The sequence below is a fragment of the Vanellus vanellus genome, assembly GCF_965231255.1.
Source record: "Vanellus vanellus genome assembly, chromosome: 9".
Taxonomy (NCBI): Eukaryota; Metazoa; Chordata; class Aves; order Charadriiformes; family Charadriidae; genus Vanellus; species Vanellus vanellus.
The window spans coordinates 23,700,706-23,724,291 of record NC_138914.1 but is presented as its reverse complement, the minus strand read 5'-3'; the positions used below and the strand labels follow the sequence as shown (position 1 = coordinate 23,724,291).

The 23,586-nt window shown below is 38.2% G+C and overlaps 1 protein-coding gene across 1 annotated transcript in view; it reads left to right on the top strand.

Annotated features, from left to right (window-relative positions):
- Positions 1–23,586, top strand: part of IQSEC1 (IQ motif and Sec7 domain ArfGEF 1) — a 69,571-nt gene that overhangs the window by 31,964 nt on the left and 14,021 nt on the right. Inside the window, exons 4-9 of the mRNA XM_082487871.1 lie at positions 7,723–7,884; positions 12,147–12,269; positions 12,975–13,141; positions 16,367–16,506; positions 18,108–18,137; positions 22,524–22,649. Coding sequence (XP_082343997.1) covers positions 7,723–7,884; positions 12,147–12,269; positions 12,975–13,141; positions 16,367–16,506; positions 18,108–18,137; positions 22,524–22,649 — 748 coding nt within the window. The remainder of the gene's footprint in view (positions 1–7,722; positions 7,885–12,146; positions 12,270–12,974; positions 13,142–16,366; positions 16,507–18,107; positions 18,138–22,523; positions 22,650–23,586) is intronic.

The following is a 23,586-nucleotide window of genomic DNA, read 5'->3' as shown; positions in this document are numbered from 1 at the left end:
TATTTTCTTTCTTGCGAGGAAGGAAGGAGCGGGAAGGGGAAAACCAAAAAAAGCAGGCTGTCCACTGCCAAGAGAGGGAATAATGAGGAGCTACAAAATCTGCTATAGCATGATGAGTCAGGATTGTTTTTACTAGCCAGGACATGTCCAGCTACTGCACTGCAACTGCTTGGGGTGTGCCTTATAATCCTCTTCACTGTGCTAACTGCCTTGCTCCTCAAGGCTGCTGCTTCTCATATGGAAAAATCCTATTTCTGAAATAGCTTTAAACTCTATTTTCCCCCCTTTATTAGAATAACCCAGATTTTCTGCATGGACCCTTTAGCTGCCTTTTATACACTTTTTACAGTTTTGTAATCAGCTCTGATACAGGTGATAATTCTCAGGCAAGCCTAAACATTCAGTAGCAATCATGTTTAACGTATAATTTCATTGCACTCTCCTAAGAAATGGTGACATAAAGAAACTGATTGATCAGACGGAAAGTAATGGTAGAACTGTTCAGGTCAGGTACCCAACTTCACGAAAACAGAAGCCTACAGCGTTTCCTCTCTTCATGTTGCTCCCCCACCAAATAGAACTGGGCACTGAGATCACTTCCTAGTGAATTCTTTTGTTAGTTACATGTGTATAAATTAACTTTCACTGAATGGAGATTACTCCAGGTAATTTGGTGTAAGTAAACTGTGACCTTCGCACCTGTGGTGGTAGTTCTTTGGTTTGGTCTTGAATGAACCTGAGGAAGTTCATTCCAGACTGAGAAGATTAACATATCATAATGAAGTGGAGAGAAGTCTTCCCCACTGGGGTTGAAACTGTAGGGCTCCTGCCCAAATAACATCAATAACTATCTCCCCATTTCAACAAAATGCAGAGAAGCTGTGAGAAATGTGCTTTTTCTTGGCTTATTTTCCTCACCCAGAGACTCTTGTAATTACCAGAAGATGCAATTTACACCTAGTTCTCCTATCTCTTTATTGAACAGTTGTGTTACACCAGGAAGGCACAGATCAAGCTTCCCAGTCAATTTCTCTTTAATTTTTTTCCTTTCAGTCCCTTTCTTGGCTTGCATAGTCGAGTGAACTCTAAGAAGTTGGCACTAGTTTTGTTAGTATTTTAAGAATATTGGGTTTCTTTCTTCTTTCCCAGAAGGTTTAAATTAAGCAGTGATTCTCTTAGCTTCATTGAGGCAGCAGTAGGACATTCAGCAAAAGTGAAGGAAGAAGTGCAACTATAGAAACAAAATTTAGCTGTCTGCCAAACTAAGGAGAATGTTCAACTAGCTTGTTACTGCCAACTTGACTTTTTAAAAATATTCAACTTCTTAAATGATCCTAAGAAAAGTCTTAGATTTTTGCTATTAAAAAAAAACATCCCTGGATTTTAATGTTAAACTAATGCTTAGTTTTGTGACAACTGTAAATATTTTCAAAACGATATCTTCAGTATCAAAGGCAAGGAAGATTATTTTCTTTTAACAGAGGGCTGGCATCGTAGCTGCATTAAATTCTCCACCCCCAACAAGAAAAGATTTCTTTGGCAGCAGCATGTTTGTGGACTGGGTCTGTTTGCAGTGTTGACAACCTCTAAGAAATATTTGTAGTTCTGGTTTGCTTGTTTTCTAGATTCTCTCAGCTAATGGTCCTTCAGTGTAGCGCGCTTGTGCGTGCCTAAACGTAGAGAGGAAACCAAAAAGCATAGATGTGCCTTCAGAAATACTGACATTCTTTCAAAATGTTTCACCGAGCTCCTCATCTTCAGTCAGCCTAGCTTTATCCCCCTTGCCTTAGATGGCTGTAAGAACAGTATGGTTGTGGTTATTTACATTGTGTGAATAAACCCTTAGTTTACCTCAAAAGAGACTTTTGGCATTGCTGGGTCTTGGAAATGTAGACTTGGGCAAGCTGTTTTCTGTGCTCGTTTGTTTATTAATGCTTCCATTTTACAGCTCTGTTATTGTCTGAGCATCTAAAAGGAAATACAAAGATTTAATGTGGTTTTGGATGCTTGTAAGCTTTACGTGTTTAGCAAGTCAAAATTAGGGAAGGCTTTATACATTTTTGTGCTGTGGTTTTGATGAATATTTCTTTTTGAGGTGGTACTTGCTGTTCTCTCTCCTCCCTCTGAGCATGGACATAGGCACTTTATCCACACTTGTGGCTTGGTTAGTAGAACTGATTGTGCAGCTATGGCAGGAATTTGACTGGATTTTTAAAAAAAGAAATCAAAACAAACCAGCACACCAAAGTACCCCACAAATGCAAAGCAACAGAACCTCTTATTCTCCTAGTGCTGTTTGTCAGGAAGTCCTAAACCAGCAGTAGGAGTGAGAGCAGAGACTGATGCCAGTGCTGGCGCTGCCACCACTGCTCACCTAACTACAGCACTTGGGCTTACTGTGTTTGTGTTGCAGTAAGACTGGCTGTAGCAGTAAGACTGGCTGGACCAGTAAGGCTGGTAGATAACAGTAAATGTGAAGTTTGTGCTGATCCCTTCCTTACCATCTAGAATCTGAGTAAAAGCTTTTGCTCCACCAAATTATTTTTTTCAAATTCGCTGCAATGTTTTTGCAAAAACAGTGTTTCCTACAATTTGAAAGATAACATTTTGACTATCCAGGTAGTGCAATGCCATCTTTCCCAAGTACCGCTTTGGACTCTGGTGTTACTGCATGTCCAACAATGGCATAAGGTGGTGTATTTCTAACCGTGTTTCCTTTTGTGGCTTAAACAGCAGTCTGAGTGTCTGTCCCTGCTCCTACACTACCTGCTGTGTTGTGTGAGCACACTTTTTGACACTATGCTATGGATTGACTTGGGCAGTCATTCAGCAGATGCTCTTACCCTTCCCCTCTCCGAAGCAGGAGCTGCTTCTGACCGTGGCTTTCCGGCTTTCTCAAGCTCCAGCAGGTCTTGAGCAGCACTGAAAACAGAATTCAAGCAGAGGAAATGTCAAACCAGGGACTGGCAGCATGTGATTTTGACAGTCCATATTTAGTAATTCATGGAGCTTTAGGGCTGTTTTTTTTAATCATTGGCAGTCCAGATTTTCTGCAACAGCTAGTTGGTGATTGTCTTTGCAGGGTGACTGTGTTCTTATGTGGTGTAAATAATTATAAACCATGTATCCTGAAGTTGTCTGTCAGTGGTTCCTGTGACCAGGTGAAAGTTAATTGAGACAAATAATGACGTTCAGAATTATAGATGTCTGGATCATTGCTGTCCTTACTAATTTGCTCATGACAATAAAAATATTAGGAATGCAGTGTTTTTCTAAAGATACTGTGCTGCTTATATACATATAGGTTTTAGTCTAATGAGAAAACATACTCTTTTTTTTTTTTTTCTTTTTACTTTCTACATGTTCCTGACTTGGATAAGGGACACTTCTCTCTGGAATGTACCAACCTCTATCTTCTTACCCTATTTATTGTTCTTCTTTTCTACCCCATTCTCCAAAGGGAGAGCTCGATTCTTAGGAGACCCTCGTGCATCATTTACATTAGCAAATCTCCTAAACATACTGACTTTTTTGTGGCTTTTCCAGATTCAAACTTGCACAGCTGCTAAAGAAAAAAAAAAAAAAACAAACAACTCCTCTGAAGCTTCACAAGCTATAAACCCCCAACAAACCACCACTCTAATGAGACCTACGCAAATGTCAGCAAGTTATATGAACTTCCATTGAATTTACGCTTTCAGTACTGCATGTAGAACTTGCTGAGTAAAAAAGCCATCTCCTTCTAGTTAGTACTACGCCTAGGAAGGAAAGACGTAATACTGACTAGAGGAAATGGCAGTGCTGTACAGTGATTTACTATTGTTTTGGCTTTTGAGGGAATGGGTTTTTAAGGGGGCTGGGGTTTGGGTTTTTTGCACTTTGGTTTTTTTTTGTTTTGTTTTTTTTTTTTTTTTAATTGTTGACTGTGTGTGATTTTGCACTCTTTATTCCTGCAATTCGCTTCACAGAATCACAGAATAGTCAGGGTTGGAAGGGACCTCTGAAGATCATCTAGTCTAACCCCCCTGCCAGAGCAGGGTCACCTACAACAGGTTGCACAGGACAGCGTCCAGGCGGGTTTTGAATGTCTCCAGAGTGAGAGACTCTACAACCTCTCTGGGCAGCCTGTTCCAGTGCTCCACTACCCTCAAAGTGAAGAAGTTCCTCCTAAATATATCAGTTTCCAAAAATTGCTGCAGGACCCAATCTGTCTTCAGAAACACACAAAGACATCATTTTTACTGGATATGACCAGTGGTCTCTAAGAGGCGTGCTTATGAAAATATACTGGCTTGGTCCGTTATTTTGAAGTTCGCATTGCTTTCTCCATTGACATGTTTCCCCTAAAAGTCACATTAAACCTAAGGGTTTTGCTATTAATCAGTTTCTTGCAAATTCCTTAGCCCTTTATGCAACATCTGAGAATCTTCTATAAATACGTTTTTGCACATCTTTTTGTGTTAGTTGATTTTTCTTCTTCCCTTCAGTAGATTCCTTTTGATTTTGTTTTGGTGGGTTTTTTTTGAGGCAGAAGACATTTTTAAGCTTTCTTTTGGAAGCAATCCTGTAAATATGAAAAGTTGTCTAAATATCTATATCATCAGCTATGTAAGGCGCTAGATTTAGACGGTGTAGTTTGGTACTAGTTAATATTCAAATCTGAAAATAAATGGTCTGCTTATGCAGCTTGCACGATTGCTATTTATAGACTTCTCATCTTCCTTGTTATTGGTAGGTGTAATTAACAAGCCATCACTGGGAATTTTCCTAATCACAAAAGACTCTTAGTTGTAAGTACAAACCAGGCTATGCTCAATTCTGAGTAGGCAGAATGAGGATAACTTATGTCAGATGTCCTATCTCATGTTAAATCCATGACCTTTTCATGTCTGCTCCCTTCTGCATCCAGTCATACACTTCAGGAAAATTAGGGCTTGGTGAACGAGAAAGTTTGTCCAATTTAAAACAGCTGGTTTTGCCAGCAGTAGAATCCCTGTTTGCTTGTGTTGTCTTTTAAAACCTGCCCTCCCAGAATCCCTGGCAGCTACCTGGTATTTTTTGCCTTTTATTGGCAAGGAGCAAGTGAGTTTCCAGTAGTTTGCTGATAGTCAACGCCACAACCTACATGTCCTCTTGGTGGATTTAAGAAGCAATTCTTTCATACTTAATAATATTTGAAATTTGTGATATTGGGGATGATGTACATTTCCATGAGCCTTTTTAGTTCTTCCATTTCTCTGAATTGGAAAAGAGGGAAAATATTGCTTGTGTTTAAAGACAGAGAGGGAGGGCACCCTTGTGTACCTTTTTCTCTTAACCTATTGTTAGCTTTACTTTTTAAGTAAAATTTCATTGGAAGTACAGCACTTCAGAGTGCTCTTACGAAGACACAGTTTCCACTAAGTACTTTTGCTGTTGAATAAGGTAATGTCCCACCTGGTGTGGGGGTGGGAGGGAGCCTACAGTAGCAATGAAACCCTCTGAACCTCCCTGGGGAGATACCCATTGCATAAGAATTTTTTTCTTCCTCTGATATTTAGCACCCAGATTTAGCCACAGAAACTTATTTTATTTAGAACTTTATTTGTGCACATTCCCATATAACCATTAACCTCCAGAATTCTCTTGTGAGCCAAATAGTATTCATTTTGGTAATAGGAAAACCGAAGGCACTGTAGGCTGCCTTGCTCAATGAGTGATACCTGAACAACTACAGAGTGGTACAGCTGCCTCAGGCTACTTGTCCTTTATGGTGTCCTTTAGAATGTACTCTATTGTAGACTCATTACTTGGGTTGAGGTACCAAAAGACCACCTGATTCTATAGGTTCTGGTATTAAGAACAATTGTCCTGCTAATGCTTGCTCTAAGAAATCCTTTATCCTTTATCCCAGTTGTAGTGATGACTATCGGAACCTTCAAAGAAAGATCAAAGTAACGTTACAGAAAGTTACAGTTCTTATCTCAACACCTGTTAGAAATTCTCAGAGAAGCTCTTTAATTCTTGAGTTCTTTATTTTTAGCAGTAGCTCTGTACAGCTTAGTCTGGGTGCTTGGCTGTTGGCTGGGGTCAACCCACAAGTAGCTCTTCAGTTGAGTGTTCTTTGTTTTCTGTTTTGACAATTGCTGGAGAGGAACTCTCCTGGGTTTGTATCACTGCAGATTTTATGGACAGATGTAGCTTACTCACACAGGGGGGATGGAGAAAACTATTCCTGTTTTCTTGGATGCTGTGAATTTAAATTAAAAAAGATGAATTCTGAAATACATCTCAAAAGCATATGAACGTAGTTACATTACTTACAAGAAAAAGGGTACTTTTCGAGTACGAAGGAGATTCTTTTTACAAGATTGTATTTAGAAGATGACCGTGTGTGTAATCTTATTTCAAAGATCCACAAAGCCTGATGCAAGAAATTGAGATTTGAGAACTCCCCTTTGATTAAATTACATATATATTCCTCTGATCTATCTAATTCTTAATAAGATATTAAGTGTATAATAGGGTAATAGAGTAGGAGAACTGAATGGTGATGTATTTACTAATATTTTTTGCAATTAAAAACCCCGAGGAAGGGTTATGGTTGTGTGATCGACCTTGTATAAAAATAGTAAGGTCACCTTGTCCTTTGAAATTGATTTTGCTTGCCTTAAAGGAAACATCTTTCAGGTCATCCAGCATGCTGCAAATCATTCACTCTTACAGGTGGACATTATATTATAATTCCTTACAAAATAAAGATGATAATGAAATTACTGGTTCTGTAAAGATATCCCTTTAATATCTTTAAAAGAAATTATGGTTGTCTGTTGCACCACAGTGCTGGAAGACACAGTGCACAATATGTACTGTGAGGGGAATTTTACATCACTGTAAAATATTAGCAGCATTTGCCTTTGTAGGCGGTAGATTTTATTGCCAGAAATCAATTTAATCCCCAACACATGCTTCTTAATATGTTAAAATGGGTAGCTTCAGCTTGCTTTGTTTTGAGATCTGAAAATGGTTACAACTAAATCTGGAGATGATGTATAAAGAGATGTGAAATACTCCAGAAACTATGAAGGTGCTTGTCTGAATGAGGGAGATCTGGGGCAATGGGTATGTTAAAGGACAAGAAGAAAAAAAAAACAAAAACAAAAACAAAACCTAAATTAGACAGGAACTCCACTATTTTTAATTGCTTCTTTTTGCATGACTGTCTTCATTTCTTTTCACTTATTGTTTGAATTCTCAGCTTGCAAGTTATACCTCTTCATATGTTTTTGTTCAATAAGTTTAACTTTTGACAGCAAAGGGGTGGGAGGTCAGGGGTGTTCTTTATTTCTTGTTTGTCATTGGCAGCTTTTTAGTTCAGTTTCTGGAAGGTACATCTCTTCCAGCAACAGGAGCATTTAGTAGCTGATGTTGGACTTGTCTTTTGCATTGACAAGTGTTTTGACTTTCATGCCTGAAGCTGTTTGCATATAAAGCTTCTCTTTGGAAGGGTTATGGAGCAGGGAAATGTGTAATAACATGCAAAGATGTGTTTTAAAGCTAGTAAGCTGTTAACAGTGAACAGTATGTCCTACGGGGTGGTTATATTTATCCTGAAACTATCCTAGTCCATACTAGTAGCATGTTAGTCAAAAGTGATTGGCAAAATTGTTGTAAAATTTTAATCAGATGACTTCAGGTCCAATGAAAGAAAATTAATAGTTTTGCATTTTCATTTCTCCTCAGAAAACCTGAAAAGGGAGTCCAATACCTAATCGAGCGAGGTTTTGTGCCAGACACGCCAGTTGGTGTTGCCCACTTTCTCCTGCAAAGGAAAGGTCTCAGCAGACAGATGATTGGAGAATTTTTGGGAAATCGGCAAAAGCAGTTCAACCGGGATGTATTAGAGTGAGTATCGTGTGTGGGGAGGAGGTAAGCATATTTTAATGTTCAAGTAAGATGTTTCAGCAAGCTAGAGGTAGTAATGGTCTCTGAATGATTTGTGCCTATAACTGGATCTTGTTCTGAAGGAGAGGCAAACCAGACTTTAAGGGTTAAGGAAGAAGACATGCACATGAGTAAATATTTATTTCTTCACTTTCCAGCTAAGTTACTAGGGTTTTTTATTGATCCAACAAGATACTTACAAGGCTTTATATTCCCTGTAGACGTGTACATTTACTCTAAATTTATGTTTTAATTTTATTTGTATTAGAGTATGTTATTTCAAAGTCTTTTTCCTTCCTCAGGCTCTCTAATAATTTAGTGAATGAAACAAAATAATATTCTACGCAACATAAGGCTTCATCAGTAACAGAACAGGAAAATAATTATTACAGCCAAATGGCTCAGATGTTAGATAAACAGGGATTTCGGCGTGTACAGGCATATGCATAGAGGCTATACAAACTGTTCTTTTCCAAAAGATTAGATAAACAAAAACTGGTTTAAAAACCAAAGAAATTCAAAGCAGAAAATTAGACTTTCAGCAGCTTGGTCATAAATTTCTAAACCTTATATACAGAGTAGATGAAAAAAGAAGTTGCTTTATTTTAAGAAGTTGTTGATTTAAACCATATATTCTTTGGGGGCTTTTTTTTGTATCTGATGTACTGACCTGTAAACATGAATACATCTTAGTCCAGTTTTGTTCAAGGAATTGTGTAAAAAATTTAGTTAGATGTTTAACAAAACTGCTGAGAATGAAAGCACAAAAAACTCCACATCTTGCCTATTAAGGAAGACTAGGGAAAATTCTGACCACGGGTTTTAACCAGAGTATAATAGAAACTGTGCTGAAATTTGCTTTGGTTTATAGATGCAGTCTTTCTTGAAGTCTATATGAAGACTGAATATCTATGCATCTCAAAAATGTTGAAGTTTAGTATCATGATACAAAGTGTCTGCCAACACCTGATATTTTCTTTGCGTATTTCTTATAGACTCCTCTCATGGGCTTCATACTGCAAATATGTTGGTTACATTTCGTACTGTCATCCTGGTCTTACCATTATGCTGTCAGAACTTACGTATCTCAAATTGCAAGCTTGAACACTGTATTAATACAGCTAATGTCATGTGTACATATGACATAGACCTCTTTTTAGAGGTCGTCTCTTTCTTTCCTGTGCCTTGTATATATGACATAGACCTCTTTTTAGAGGTCGTCTCTTTCTTGCCTGTGCCTTGTATAGTACAGTACCCAGCAGAAAGCAATGGAAGAGGGTTTGTACCAGAGCACACAGTGAAGTCTAGTAGCCAGCCTTACAATAAGGAGGAGTAGAATATGGCTTGATTTTGATGCAATCCTTATTTAGCATGAGTCATTATTTGCTACTTGTAATGATCGTCTGGATTTTACAATTATGAGTCAGACTAGGGTGAAGACTTCCAAAGAGTGTATTTTTTAATTTTAATTTTTTAAAAGAAAACAGTACAGGTCCAGGACAAGATTATAAATAATCTTAGGTGATTATCATTTTGTGATCTTGAACAAATCGTTTGCCCTCACGGTCTCAAACAGACTAGAAGAATATGGGTAAGTAGAGGTGTGTCTCTGCTAAGCCAGATGCTGTATCTGTGACGAGGTGAATTGTTAAGAGTAAGGTCACAACCCCACAACAATCCTTTTATTGAAATTAATCTGTTCTTAAATAAGCTGTTTCAGCTATGCTTTGCAGCAAGGAACACCCTGTAAGCAGTGCAGGTCTCTCGATAGTGTTCGGAACCTTGCCTGTAAATAGAAACAAGGTAGAATAGTTGATGGAATAGCATTTCATCTTGAATATCACATTTACAGATTGGAGGTATTTTGTCGAACTGGTAATAACTTCAGGTTGTTGCATAGAAAAGATATTTTAACAGATGATCCTTTTTCTGTTACACAATTTAATTTCAAGTTACTTGCTTTGATTTGTTTTCAAGTTTCCCAGATCCTGGAAATTAGGGTGTTTCAAATGTTTGAAATCTTTCACTGGAGCTTAGAAAATATTCAAGAGAGTAGCCTAAATTTTTGACCAAGAGCTACATTCTGGGCCTACTGTAGTTGCTACCTGGTGGTAGCTCAACTGTAAAGGCATTGTTTGGCTGGCGTGGGGCTGGCATTGATGTGGCCCCGGCCAACATTATGAGCATATCAGACATGCTTCCCAAAGCACTGCTGTTCTGCAGCAAGCCTCAGCTTTCTCTCTCTGCTTGACCAAGGAGCACTTGATGTAGCAGAGATGTAGCTGAGGATCTCACCTTTTACTGTGTCTTGACTTTGCATTAGAAAACAAAAGTGCAGTCACTCAAAGAAAAAGTAAAACCATCATATAAAGAACACTGTTAAAATTGATAGGGGAAGCATGACATTCTGTTGCTCTGTACAGGACTCCATCATTTCAGTTCATGACACTACACAGTTATGTGCAAGAGTACAGGCAAGTGGTGCAGTAGAGAATTGAGGCAGTTGTAGCTGCAGTGACACAGCAAATGGTATGTTTCATTCTTCTTGCCTAAATTTTGTAGAGAGGTATTAAGCAGGGGATAGTTCCCAGGAAGAGGTTTCAATTATCTGCCTGTCTAGAAGTGGTGAAGCCTAGCTGCCTCGCTTTTACCTGCCTGGGAGATGTAACTGTAATAGTGAGGCTGTGGTCATTCAGCACAGGCTTATTCACCCAGACTATGTATGTACTCAAGTTCTCCTGCAGTGACTAAAGCCCACTGAAGCATGTTCAGTTTATCATTATGATCATGGTATTATTATCAAGGGTTATAATTTTGTTAACCATTGTTTAAAAAAAGCTAACTATATATGCCTGATCTTACTTTCATGATCCCATTTGCTGTATAGACCTAGCCAAAGTAACTTATTCCCTTTTTTGTCATTACATAGCCACTTAGAAAAGTTTTGTTGAATGTTTTGAGATATTTGCAGAAAAATACTGGTTCCAGTTAAGAACATTGACCATGGTGGTGTATCTGCTGTCTCCATAGTTCATATAAAAGCTTGTTTAAGACCCCTCCCCATTATGTTGTTGGCCAGCATGTTTCTGGAGGTCATTAATTGCTCTAATTACTTCATTTTCACTCTAGCTTGTCTGCACATGTGCTTTACACCTTTGAAGGCGAAAAAAAGCTTTTGAAAGTGTTACAGAACTTACAATAGGTGGGAAGACTGTGAACATTATTGCGGAACTGATAATAGGTTTTTAGGTGTGGATTGGAAAGGGCGTGAGAAATGCCAAGCTTGTTTGTTTCCTTCCTCGCGCTTCTGCTTAAAAGGAAAAATTTTAAAGGCAAAGTGAATAAATTAATCTGTTAGCTACAATGTTACTAGAAGAAAAATGTGAGCTACTCTAATTTATCATTGTATATCTATACATTTAAGAAAAGGCTTTTAAAACTGGATTGTTCTGTCTTTCTGTGGTTTCTGCATTACAGTGCTGTTGCTTGCAGTGATTCATGTCTGGTTATTTAAAAACTAAAAGCTAAGTTTAAAGAAAGGAAATTTATAAGCTTCTAATTTTAAAGTAGTCTTTCAACAAAGTATTAGAATGACATTGTTCACGTTGTTGATCGTATTAAACTGGTTCCTTTATTATTTTTTGTCAACACCATATTTTCAGAGCAAGAAAGTAATTATTTCTCCATAAATGTGAACTGAAAGACATGGCAAATGATGGGGAGATGAGAATTAACAGTAATAGTAAGAGAGTATCCAAACAAGATTAATGTTTTTTTTCTCCATATATAAGAACATTCCTAGACACAGAGCAGACTATTGTGCTTGCTGTAGGCTGTTTGAGATTTGATATTTTGAACAGTATAAACTATTTATTATTATAGGCATTGTAATAATTGATTGGCCTGAAGCACAAAGCCAATAATTATTCCTGGCAATGGTACGTCACTTACATTAGTCAGACGTTTGTCATTCCAGCAGCTCTTCTGTTAAAAAAGAAAAATAGGGCCTGCTTACATGTTCGTGTTCTCATTGATCTGTTATTTGCGATCCTTCCTTCACAGTTCACCTACAATTATTTCAATTGCTGCTGAATGTTTCAGAAAACTTCATGAATCTCTACAAGAGATGGAAAATAGAAGGGTTCTTTTGGTCTCAAAATCTTGCCTTTGGTACTGTATTCTTAGAAATTAAAAAACGCAATGGCAATATGTTTTTATCCTAGCTGTGTTGTGGATGAGATGGACTTCTCAACAATGGAACTGGATGAAGCACTCAGGAAATTTCAGGCTCATATCCGTGTTCAAGGAGAAGCCCAGAAAGTAGAACGGCTCATTGAAGCTTTTAGGTATGATGCTGAAATAAATTATTCAGTCCCCAGAAACCTGCCGTTGTCTAATGGTCAAACGGGAGAACTGGGGAAGTTGAATATACCTGTTATTTCCCTGCTTATTTGCACTGTCCTTGTGAGCTACAAACAGTTTCAAATAGAGCATGTCACTTGTGGTTTTGGTATGTATGAAATAAGAAGTCTTATTTAAAAAATTCAAGGATTTTTTTTTAATGTCTAATAATTTGCATTTAAGAGTTTGTTTATATTTTAGAGCATATATGCTCTTAACCTGTCATTAAACATTTCAACAATAGTGAAATAAAGAGCATTAACTTATTAATACTAACACAAGCGTACTTTATCCAGGCCAGGACAAGATGTAAACTATCATGTGGCAGTAAGCTAAAATCAATGCTGTATTTTTGGTTGATATAAATAGGTATTACTCACTGAAAAAAAAAAAAAAAAAAAAAGAAATACTGAAGTTATTGTAGCTCAGAGTCTGTACTAAGAAGTGAAGTTATAGTGGTAGTAGAAAACAAAAGCCTTCCACATTCTAGGACTGGCTTTTGAAAATATGTGGACGGAAAACTAAATGTATGTATGGAACACGAATAATAGCTTGCTCAGCCTCTGGAATGTAACAGCAGTTGGTGTATTTGGTGGAATTAGAATAGTAATTCATAGCTCTGACAGCTTCCCTCTTTGCTTTTTTTACAGCCAACGATACTGTATCTGCAATCCAGGTGTTGTGAGACAATTTAGAAATCCCGATACCATTTTCATTCTAGCTTTTGCCATCATTCTGTTAAACACAGATATGTACAGCCCAAATGTGAAACCAGAACGCAAAATGAAGCTAGAAGATTTTGTCAAGAATCTAAGGGGTAAGCAAACTCTAACTGTGATGGTCATGAATGCTTTTCCCTGTAACTGTCATTGGAGGGACACCGTGTATCTTCTGGGAAAAAGACAAAATACAGGGCACTTGATTTTGATTTCACCTAACTTTTAAAACAACTGTCATTTTTACAGGCTTTAGTTATTTCTGGAATAGTGAAGGCGGAACTAAGCATATAGTATTTTGTCATTTTTATCTTGTCTGTCTTGAGTGGATGTATTGTCAGGTCCTTTTATTCCCAGTTTTTTCAATGTAGCTGAAAAGTGACCATTACCTTGTATTCAGAATTCTTCAGTACCTCAGTTTTTTAGGCATAATTGGAATTTGTCACACTTACACTCTTTACAGAGTCACAACTTCTATGCACGTGAATGAAGATAAATGAATGTGTATGGTTTTGTTTAGAGATATATAAATTTTCATATAGCCTCACTGCATGTTGTGGCCTATTCGTGAGGGAAGGAATTTGATTTATAGATAGTGAATTGCACCGCTACACTGCAGTGTAAGCTTCCTAATGAATTCTTATAGAGATGCTGTCTTCATAGTTTGTGGTTTGTGATTTCTCCATAGCAACCAATGTATTACAAGGGATATCAAATCTCTATTCTGAAAAAATTAAACAAGTAAGGTCTCTCACGTATTTTAGAGTTTTATTCTAAAAGGAAATTTTTTTCCTCCCCTAGTTTGAAAAGCATAAACTTCTTGTTAAGTAGACATGCAGAGGAGATAGAGCCATTGTTTCCATGGTCTTGTTAGAGAGTGGGACCCAAACCTGGGACCCGAAGCAACATAACAGCTTTCCATGTTCTTAAGAGATGCAGATTAATGACTTTGCTAGAAATTTGTATGTTGGGTATTGCCGTTTGCTCAGGCTGTATATGTATATATATTAAGGAACACAAATCACTGTGCCATGATGAGGACTTTTGGAAATAAACTAAAGATGTAAATTCTTAGTGGGGAAAAAAAAATCCCAGTTCCAAAACCTTCTTGTACACATTAAATAGCACAGAATTCTCAATTTCATTTCTTCATTGGTATATTTCCTGATCAAGAAACTATTTACCAGGCTGTGGCACACCTAAGCATGCAATCAGATTGCAAAAAAAAACACAGGTATTTTTTCAAATCTGTGTGTCAGATCTTTCTGTCCTGCTTCTTTCTGACAAAAAAAAAGAACAGGGTTTTATGAAGTACCAGCTCTGGCAGGGAGCAGTCACTGCAGAGCTGGGGAGGAAGATCGTGCATGGGGAGGTGATGCCTCCCGTTGTTCCTGGGCACTCAAAGAAGAATGGATCAGACAGCATTTACCTTTTATCACAGAAGAGCACTCGGATGTTAGAGAAATAAAATGAGGCTGAAGGTCCCCATCCCTTTTTTTCCCTTTAAGATAGTTTGTGCCCACAGGGAAAAAGCAGCTTTTACTATAGTTCCATTACTGTGTGTTTGCGCAAGGGCCAGGAAAATTGCCCACTCAGTCATTGCAGTCCTCTCCTCCTCCTCCCCCTGCTTTTAAGCACAGGGTAAGCGCAACGTAGTGCACAGTCTCTCTTCTTTTGGCAACAATGGATGTAGCAGCATGGTGGCAGAACAGGCCCGCTACTGCAGGCACCAGCAAGTACTGATGTATTGTTTATCAGCCATTTTCTCAGTGATATCTAAAAGTGGGCTGAATGGCAGAAAGATAGAATCAAGTCGCATAATATATAAAAAAATATATTGGCCTATCTCAGATGCATGGCAGCTGGTATTCATGTGTGCATGTGGTACTTTAATTTTAGTACTAGTAAAAATAAAATGCTTGTGGTGGTCTGGAATTTCAGATCTACCAAAGGAAAGTCCTGTTTGGTGATTTTATTGCCTTAGATTTATATAAGACATTAATAAATGATCTATGCTTAGCAGATGTTTTAGCTTAGCAAAATTTAAGTTAGTGTTGAGATTTTATCGTAAAGTCCACAAAGATTAAAAAGGCCCAATATTCATCTCAGCATAATACTGCGGTTATACTTGTTGTTTTAAATGCACTACCTTCTTTCTGACCTCCAGTCTGAATGCCAGCAATTTCTTATTATTGTAGGCATTTTTATAACAGGCTACCTTGCCTCTGACTTTAATGACTGCATTGAAAAGGGTGGTCCCTGGAAGACTTGCTGGTGTGGAACAGGACAGAGGCTGTTTTTCTTGCTTCTAGTTGCAAAGAAACTGCATTTTATCACAGAATTTTTTATGTGAGCAGTTGTTCCACTGGGTGATGAAAATTGTATTTTGGCTTCTGAATGGGAGATAAGAGGTTATTGCTTTAAAACCTGTTTAAAAAATAGACGTGCATCTCCCTGTCCCCTGGCAATCCAGCTTTAAGTCACTTACTGAAATTGGGCTCCTTCCACGGCTATTAAAAACTCAGGATCAAGTATTCAAGACACTGTGGCATTTCTTAGAATATTGACATGCCAGTGATAATCACAGTGCGAAACAATAATACTGTAACTAGGCTATTTTGTTGATTTTTGTTTCTTCCTGAGTAAATCAGTTGGTTTTGAAATCATACAGAAAATATAGGTTAAAGTAGTTTTACTGGTGTTCATCAGGTTCTCGTGTAGGAAATTATTTTATGAACAGAGTGTTGAGTAATATGGGGACTGAGGCAAAATGGAATGGTTGTTCTGTTTCCTCCCAGTGGGTATACTCCTAGGAGAAAGTCATACGGAGATTTTTAGTGTCTAAAGGGTTATTTAACTCATTTGAGCTTTAATATCAAACAGAGGAACCTTAATAGGAAAAAAAAAGACGTTACATAGGAAATTAGCCTTTTTATGGCTTAGTTTTAGATTGGAGTTTTAAAACAAAAAGAACAAACCTGTGTAATTTCCATCAAGGTCTTGGCATATCGGAGGCAGCAAGTTTTTGGACAAAAATCAGCGCTTCAGTTAAGGAGTAACATACCTTCTGCTGCTTTGATAAGGTAGACACAAGCACTGCATAGGAGATGTTACTGACAGATTACTGGCAGCTATAAAATGAAACAGCATAAACAAGTACATCAGCAGTCTTAGGCAACGTTGGCATTACTGTTAGCAAAGGAAACAAAGATTGACCGTGGTTTTATCCTCTCCTTGCTGAGAAGCCTACAATGCTGAGAAATAACACCGTTTGTTAGTCAGATCATTCAGAGCCAGGCTGATAATAAAACTGTTGGCTTCTGCAGGTGTGGATGATGGTGAGGATATCCCACGAGAAATGCTGATTGGGATTTATGAGCGAATCCGCAAACGGGAACTGAAGACGAATGAGGATCATGTATCCCAAGTCCAAAAGGTTGAAAAACTCATAGTAGGAAAGAAACCAGTAAGTTCACTTTGCACTGCCTGTCAATTTCAAAGGAGATGTAGGGCAATGCACAGTGTAGAACAATGCAGAGGTGTGTTGCTTAGAACTATAAATTGGTTGATAAATGCCAAAAGGCTAAAACTGACAAAATAATTCGCTATTAGATTCGTTTTAATTTTGGAGCGTTCACAGTGCAGATGAATTTTTTTGCGGTCTAGTATTCATGAGTAATGACATTATGAGTCTTAAACTCTTTTCTCTATGTGAATCTTTACAATTCTGAAATCACACTGAAATATCTGCCTTTTAGGCAGTTCTCACGTTTGTTTCAAGAGAACTTAAGTGTGCTGTTAAAGTAATTTTGTAGAGAATTGTATTCCAACGCTATCAGTTATGACTGCAATTTGCAAGAGCAGTAGAGAATTCATGTTCACATCAGCATCTTTCTTGGCTGGTCTTTGTAAGGGGAGATTGTGCCATTTTGTCTCAGAATGTACCCTGGAATTCACGCCCCAGGGAGTCTAGTGCTGGCTTTGAGCATCCTAAGATACCTCTTGCTTTGTTGTGGGAAAAATCTTTAAATACTTTGCTATATAAATTCATTTTCGAAGCATCTGTTGGAAAAAGCGAGAGAAAAGGAAGGTCACAGCATTTTTTCCTGTGTTCTAGGAGCTGAGTGAACACAGAGATATTAAGACCAATGTTTTACATGCTAACAATTGTATCTAATGGGGAGAGGGACGATGGATACTCAGCCTTCCTGAATTCAAGTCCTAGAGCCATCTTCTGAAAATCTTCACATTAATAGTCACAAAGGCAGCACAGAACAAAGCCAAAAAAAGACTAGACTTGCATGTTTTTGAAGTCCTACATAATTTTTTTTTATCAGCTCTGGGGAACTTTACTGAAGCACGGATGGATGTGTTGGAGGATGTTTTTTTTTATTAAGAAAAAGAGCATGGATCGCAAAATTCTCCCTGTTACCTTTAAAGAACTTTGGATTGTAATCTCTTCTCAGACAAGCCTCAATGCGAGGAGGGAGGAGAAGAGAATGAGGGACCACCAAAACAAAGAAAATCCAATTTACTTGTGTTTCCCCATAAGGAAATATTGAGGAGATCTCTTGGAAGAAGCAGAGGAGAGAGAAAGCAAAATTTTCTTAATAAAAGCTTTTCCATATTTTTGAGCAGAAGGGAGATAAATATTCTAAAGTCAATATTTAAGTCACTTATGCTTACATACAAAACTTATTTTCTGTAATTGTTTGGGGATTTAGGTTTTTATATAGGCTTCTGTGGGAGACGTTTTTTTTCCAGGTTCTTTTTTTATTCAGGAATGTGGCAATTCAAATCCTAAAACTAATCCTGACCTTGTAAATTAAATGGGATTAAGAAAACAATGCTCTCAATGGAGTCCTAGGTTCAAGGATTCTTCTGTTGGGAGACTTTAACTGTGTGAAAGAAAATTTAGGAAATAGCCAACAGTCTGTATTGATAGAAATATTTGTTTTTACTTTATAGGCATTTAGTCATAGTAAGACCGTGACGTATTTACTTGCTATGATACAGTACTGTCTTTCTCTGAAGTTTAACGAACTTGTATATGTCTTTCTACTGTAGATTGGATCTCTGCATCATGGACTTGGTTGTGTACGTATTTCTCTCATACTCCTTCGAACTTTATAGTCATTTAACTGGCAGCTTTTTCTTAAAATGGCAAAAATGCATTCTATTACATTTTAGCTTTTCAAAAAATGAGGCTTCTTTCAAGCAAAATTTTCCTATTGTTGTAGTAATATCTCTCCAAAGTATGAAGATTTTCTTAAAAATATATTTCCCAGGGAGACTGCTTAATTTATTGCCAAGAGTTTTCTAGACTTTTTTTTAGTACACTTTTTATGCATTTTAAATGCTATTATCACTGTAGAAATTAGACAGCCAGTAAAGAGTAAATAACTAAGTAAAACTGCAGTTGTCTCTCAGCTTTCTACCTGGGCCCTGGTGTGTTTATTCTTTCTGGTCCATTTCAGTATTGAATGATACTCTACAAAGATATTACCAGTTCATTTAACAGTTTTCTTCAGAAAGGTAGATGAACATAGAAAATATTGATTCCAGATTTAAGTTATAGGCATATTCAATAATAATCCTAAAAGTATCCTTCTACTGTAGTGTTCCGCTTACTTTAATTTCGTTATTATATTATTGCTAATAGTTTTGAACAAACAAACCAACCACCTCATAGCAGAGGAGTGCATGCAGTGCTCTGAAATCTTATTACCTTCTACAAATTTAATCGTCATGATTTTTTTTCCCCTCAGTTATAACTGCACTGTGCATTAGTGTCTTCACTCAGGAAAATCCAGAGAAGGAACTTTAAACTTTCCTTTGTTTTTTCAGTCTTCTATTTCTTGCTTTTTTCTATGTAAACAATTAAAATCATGTAAAGCTAGCTTCGTATTCCTAAGTGAAGTACCTGTCATTGTTTCGTGGATGAATGTCTAGCAGTAGCACTGGACTGTAAAAACAAACTGAAAGATGTGACCTTTATAAAATATGGTGGAAGGGAATCTTATCATCTATTGCTATGAATGAAAGCATTGTCTATAGTTAAATTTCAATACCAGAGCTCACTGTAGTTGTTTGCAAGTTCTTAGGCTCACTGACTACCCTTGGGTTTTGTTATCTTGCTGTAGCAAATCTCAGACTGCCATGTGCTGGAGAAACTAAGTCTGGAGGTAGGAGAGAATGCCACTTTTCACTGAGAACCTATGTAAGCTGTTCAGTTACCAGAATGGCCTGAAAATAGAAACCATTGATTTCTCCAACATTCTTCACCACACTGGCTCTTGTAGAATGTGTTACATTGTTTTCTTAAATACCTTCTCCTTGCAAGTTCAGGGAGGATAATTAAGCTAATTCCATAGATAAATGCTATCTGAAATTTATCTGTTATTAATATTGTTGTCACTGGATTTGGGGGGAAAACTGAAATCTCACCAAATAACTTGATAACCAACCAGGAACAAGGGGAGAAGCAGCATTAACAGTCTTAGACTGTTTTTCTTTGCCTAGTAAATCTCGTAATTCCCATGCAGAATCAGGTATTATAAAGAAATATAGCATATAAATGAAATTTATGTCTAGTAACTAAAGAATATTCTCTACTTCAACTTTTTAAAGTTCAAAGCATTTCTTTTAATATTGTTGGCAAGATCATAGAATCGTCTAAGTTGGAAGGGACCTTTAAGATCATCAAGTCCAACCATCAACCTAAAACTGCCAAACCCACCACTAACCCATGTCCCTGGGCAGCCTGTTCCAATGTTTGATAACCCTTTCTGTGAAGACATGTTTCCTAATACTCATCCAAAACCTCCCCTGGTGCAATGTAAGGCCGCTTCCTCTTGTCTTATCGCCTGTTACTTGGGAGAAGAGACCGACCTCCACCTCTCTACAACTTCCTTTCATGTAGTTGTGGAGGGTGATAAGGTCTCCCCTCAGCCTCCTTTTCTCCAGACTAAACAACCCCAGTTCCCTCAGCCGCTCCTCACAAGACTTGTGCTTCAGACCCCTCACCAGCTCCGTTGCCCTTCTCTGGACACACTCCCATGCCTCAATGTCTGTCTTGTCATGAAGGGCCCAAAACCAAACACAGTATTCAAGGTGGAGCCTCACCAGTGCCAAGTACAGGGGGATGGTCACTACCCAAGTCCAGTTGACCACAGTAGTCCTGATGCAGGCCAGGATACCGTTGGCCTTCTGGGCTATCTGGGCACACTGCTGGCTCATATTCAGTCAGCTGTCAACCGACACCCCCAGGGCCTTCTCTGCCAGGCAGCTTTCCAGCCACTCTGCCCCAAGCCTGTAGCACTGCGTGGGATTGGTGTGACCCAAGTGCAGGACCTGGCACTTGGCTTTGTTGAATCTCATACCATTGGCCTCAGCCCATCAATCCAGCCTGTCCAGATCCCTCTGTAGAGCCATCCTACCCTCAAGCAGACCAACACTCCTGCCCAACTTGGTGTCCTCTGCGAACTTACCGAGAGTGCACTTGATCCCCTCATCCAGGTTGTTGATAAAGATATTAAACAGAATCAGCCCTAGCACTGACCCCTGGGGAGCACCACTTGTGACCAGCCACCAACTGGATTTAAATCCATTCACCGCAACTCTTTGGGCCTGGCCTTCCAGCCATTTTTTTACCCAGTGAAGAGTACGCTCATCCAAGCCATGAGCAGCCAGTTTCTCCAGGTGAATGTTGTGGGAAATGGTGTCAAAGGCTTTACTAAAGTCTAGGTACACAACACCCACAGCCTTTCCCTCATCCACTAAGTGGGTCGCCTTATCATAGAAGAAGATCGGGTTTGCCAAGCAGGACCTGCCTTTCATGAACCCATGCTGACTGGGCCTGATCACGTGGTTGTCCTGCATGTGCCATATAATGGCACTGAGGATGACCTGTTCCCTAACCTTCCCAGGCACCGAGGTCAGACTGACAGGCTTGTAGTTGCACAGATCCTCCTTCCAGCCCTTACTGTGGATGGGCATCACATTTGCTAGCCTCCAGTCAACTGGGCCTTCTCTGGTTAGCCAGGACCTGCTGCTAAATGATGGAAAATGGCTTGGTGAGCACTTCCACCAGCTCCCTCAGCACCCAGCGGTGGATCCCATCTGTCCCCGTAGACTTGTGTATGTCTAAGTGCTGTAGCAGGTCCCTCACCATTTCCCCATGGGTTATGGGAGCTTCATGCTGCTCCCCGTCCCTGTCTTCTAGCTCAGGGAGCTGGCTGCTCAGGGAACAACTGGTCTTACTGTTAAAGACTGAGGCAAAGAAGGCATCAAGTACCTCATCCTTTTCCTCACCCTTGCTCACTATGTTTCTGCCCCCATCTAATAAAGGATGGAGATTATCTGTAGTCCTCCTTTTATTACTAATGTATTTATAGAAATATTTTTATTGTCCTTAATATCAGAAGCCAGATTAAGTTCTAGCTGGGCTTTGGCCCTTCTAATTTTCTCCCTACATAGCCTCACAACATCTTTGTAGTCCTCGTAAGTGCCCTGCCCTTTCTTCCAAAGGCCGTAAACTCTTCTTTTTTTCCCTGAGTTGCAACCAGAGCTCTCTGTTCAGCTGGGCTGGTCTTTTTCTGAGATAGCTCATTTTTTGGCATGTGGGCGGCCTGCTCCTGCACATTTAAGACTTCCTTCTTGAAAAACATCCAGCCATCCTGGACTCCTTTGCCCAGGTCTGCCTCCCAAGGGACTCTGTCAACCAGGCTCCTAAAAAGACCAAAGCCCGCCCACCCTCCAGAAGTCCAAGGTGGCAGTTCTGCTGAATGCCCCCCACCTTGCTTCTCCTGGAAGATATCACCATTTGCATTTGAAAGAAATTAATTTTCACTAGGTTGAAAACAACAGCTTTGGACATACCTTCAGCAGACATTTCAAATAAGAAAATGGAAAATTATTCTTGGTTTTCTTGCTGGCAAGAGAAAATAAGCCAGACTGAAAATGCATTTACTTTTTACTGATGTTACCGTTTCCTTGGTATCGGGGAATGAACAAATTGAATTAACTCAGCTGATAAAAAGTAATCTACAACATCAGTGTATTCATCTAACAAAAGCTAAAGTTGCTTTGCATCCTTTCTTCTAACAAAGATATGTAAAAATGCTCAGGAAAGCAAACATCCTTTGCTTTGAGCTCCCACTTGCTTAATCTTAAGTTCTTTCAAGGTTTTATCGTTTCTCAAAGTAAAACTCTATCCCCAGCAAAACTTTCATCGGTGTCCATATACAGGAATGCAGGCTGTTAGAGAATATTTTCTACAAGAACTTTGAGGAAATTTGAATGTCATGCCAAGTTTGTGGCTTATAAATCTTTATTTTTCTGTTGTTGGTCCTTGATGAAAAAGTGTAATGGGTTTAGAGGTAAAAATATTTGAGATACTCAAAAAAAAGACTCTGGGGATTAAAGATGTTCTTTCTTGGCTAAATATTGCTGTATTAACCATGAACTTTTGTATTATCATAGGTTCTCTCTCTACCCCACCGGAGGCTTGTTTGCTACTGTAGGCTGTTTGAAGTTCCAGATCCAAATAAACCTCAGAAGCTTGGATTGCACCAGCGAGAAATATTTTTATTTAATGATCTTCTCGTGGTATGTATTTTCAGGTGGATAGACTTCTAGTTGAGGTATTCAGAAATGCCTATCTCCATTAAATTAGTGGCAATTAAGTGTATGAGCATTCCTAAAACTAAGTATCTATTACCTGTTACTCTGTACTCCAACAATCTTGGGATGACTAAGATTTAAATTTTCTTAATTTTCTTAATTATATATATAATTTGCTTTTAAACTGAAGCCTTTTATTGATTACTACACTGTATTGTAAGAAAGTACTTTGATGCAATAGCTTTTGCTATAAAGAACTAAAATTACCTCCAGTTTACCCATCTCCCTAACAGGCAAACAGAGACATTCTTTATTCCGTGAATAATGAATTCAAGTTTCTTATGGAAAAAACAAAATTACATACTCCTTTGTATTCCCCAGATGTTCTATGAACCAGATATGCTTATGCATTGAAATAGGAATAGGATAATTTGAAATACATTTTACAGTTGACTTTGCTTTTCAGTGTGCATTTAACTTGAGCCAGTCTTTTGAAAAATGGACATACAAAACTAGTGACAGCTGGGAATTATTTGGTTGATTTACTCTTAAAAATAGGGAAATTTGTTGCACTGTTTGGAATGTATTTGGCTGTTACCTGAGAACTAAGAACTAAACTAAATATTTCATGCTTTGTTATGAAAAATGCATGCTTCACGTGCATAGTTGTATTGTGTGTAATTTTTACATCCCTTCAGACCTTAAAAACAGGAAGTAAATTAAAAAAAAATAAAAATCCTTTTGATTGTGAGTATAACCTCCAAGTTGTAAATGTGAGCTTGCATGTAAAATGATGGAACATTGTTATCTTCGGGCTCCAAGTTTTCTGTCATTTTTTATTACTTACTCAGATGTCAGTAGTTTTATCAAACTGTTTTGTAAGTAATATAGACCAAATTTGTCAGTTCTACTAAAATGTCAT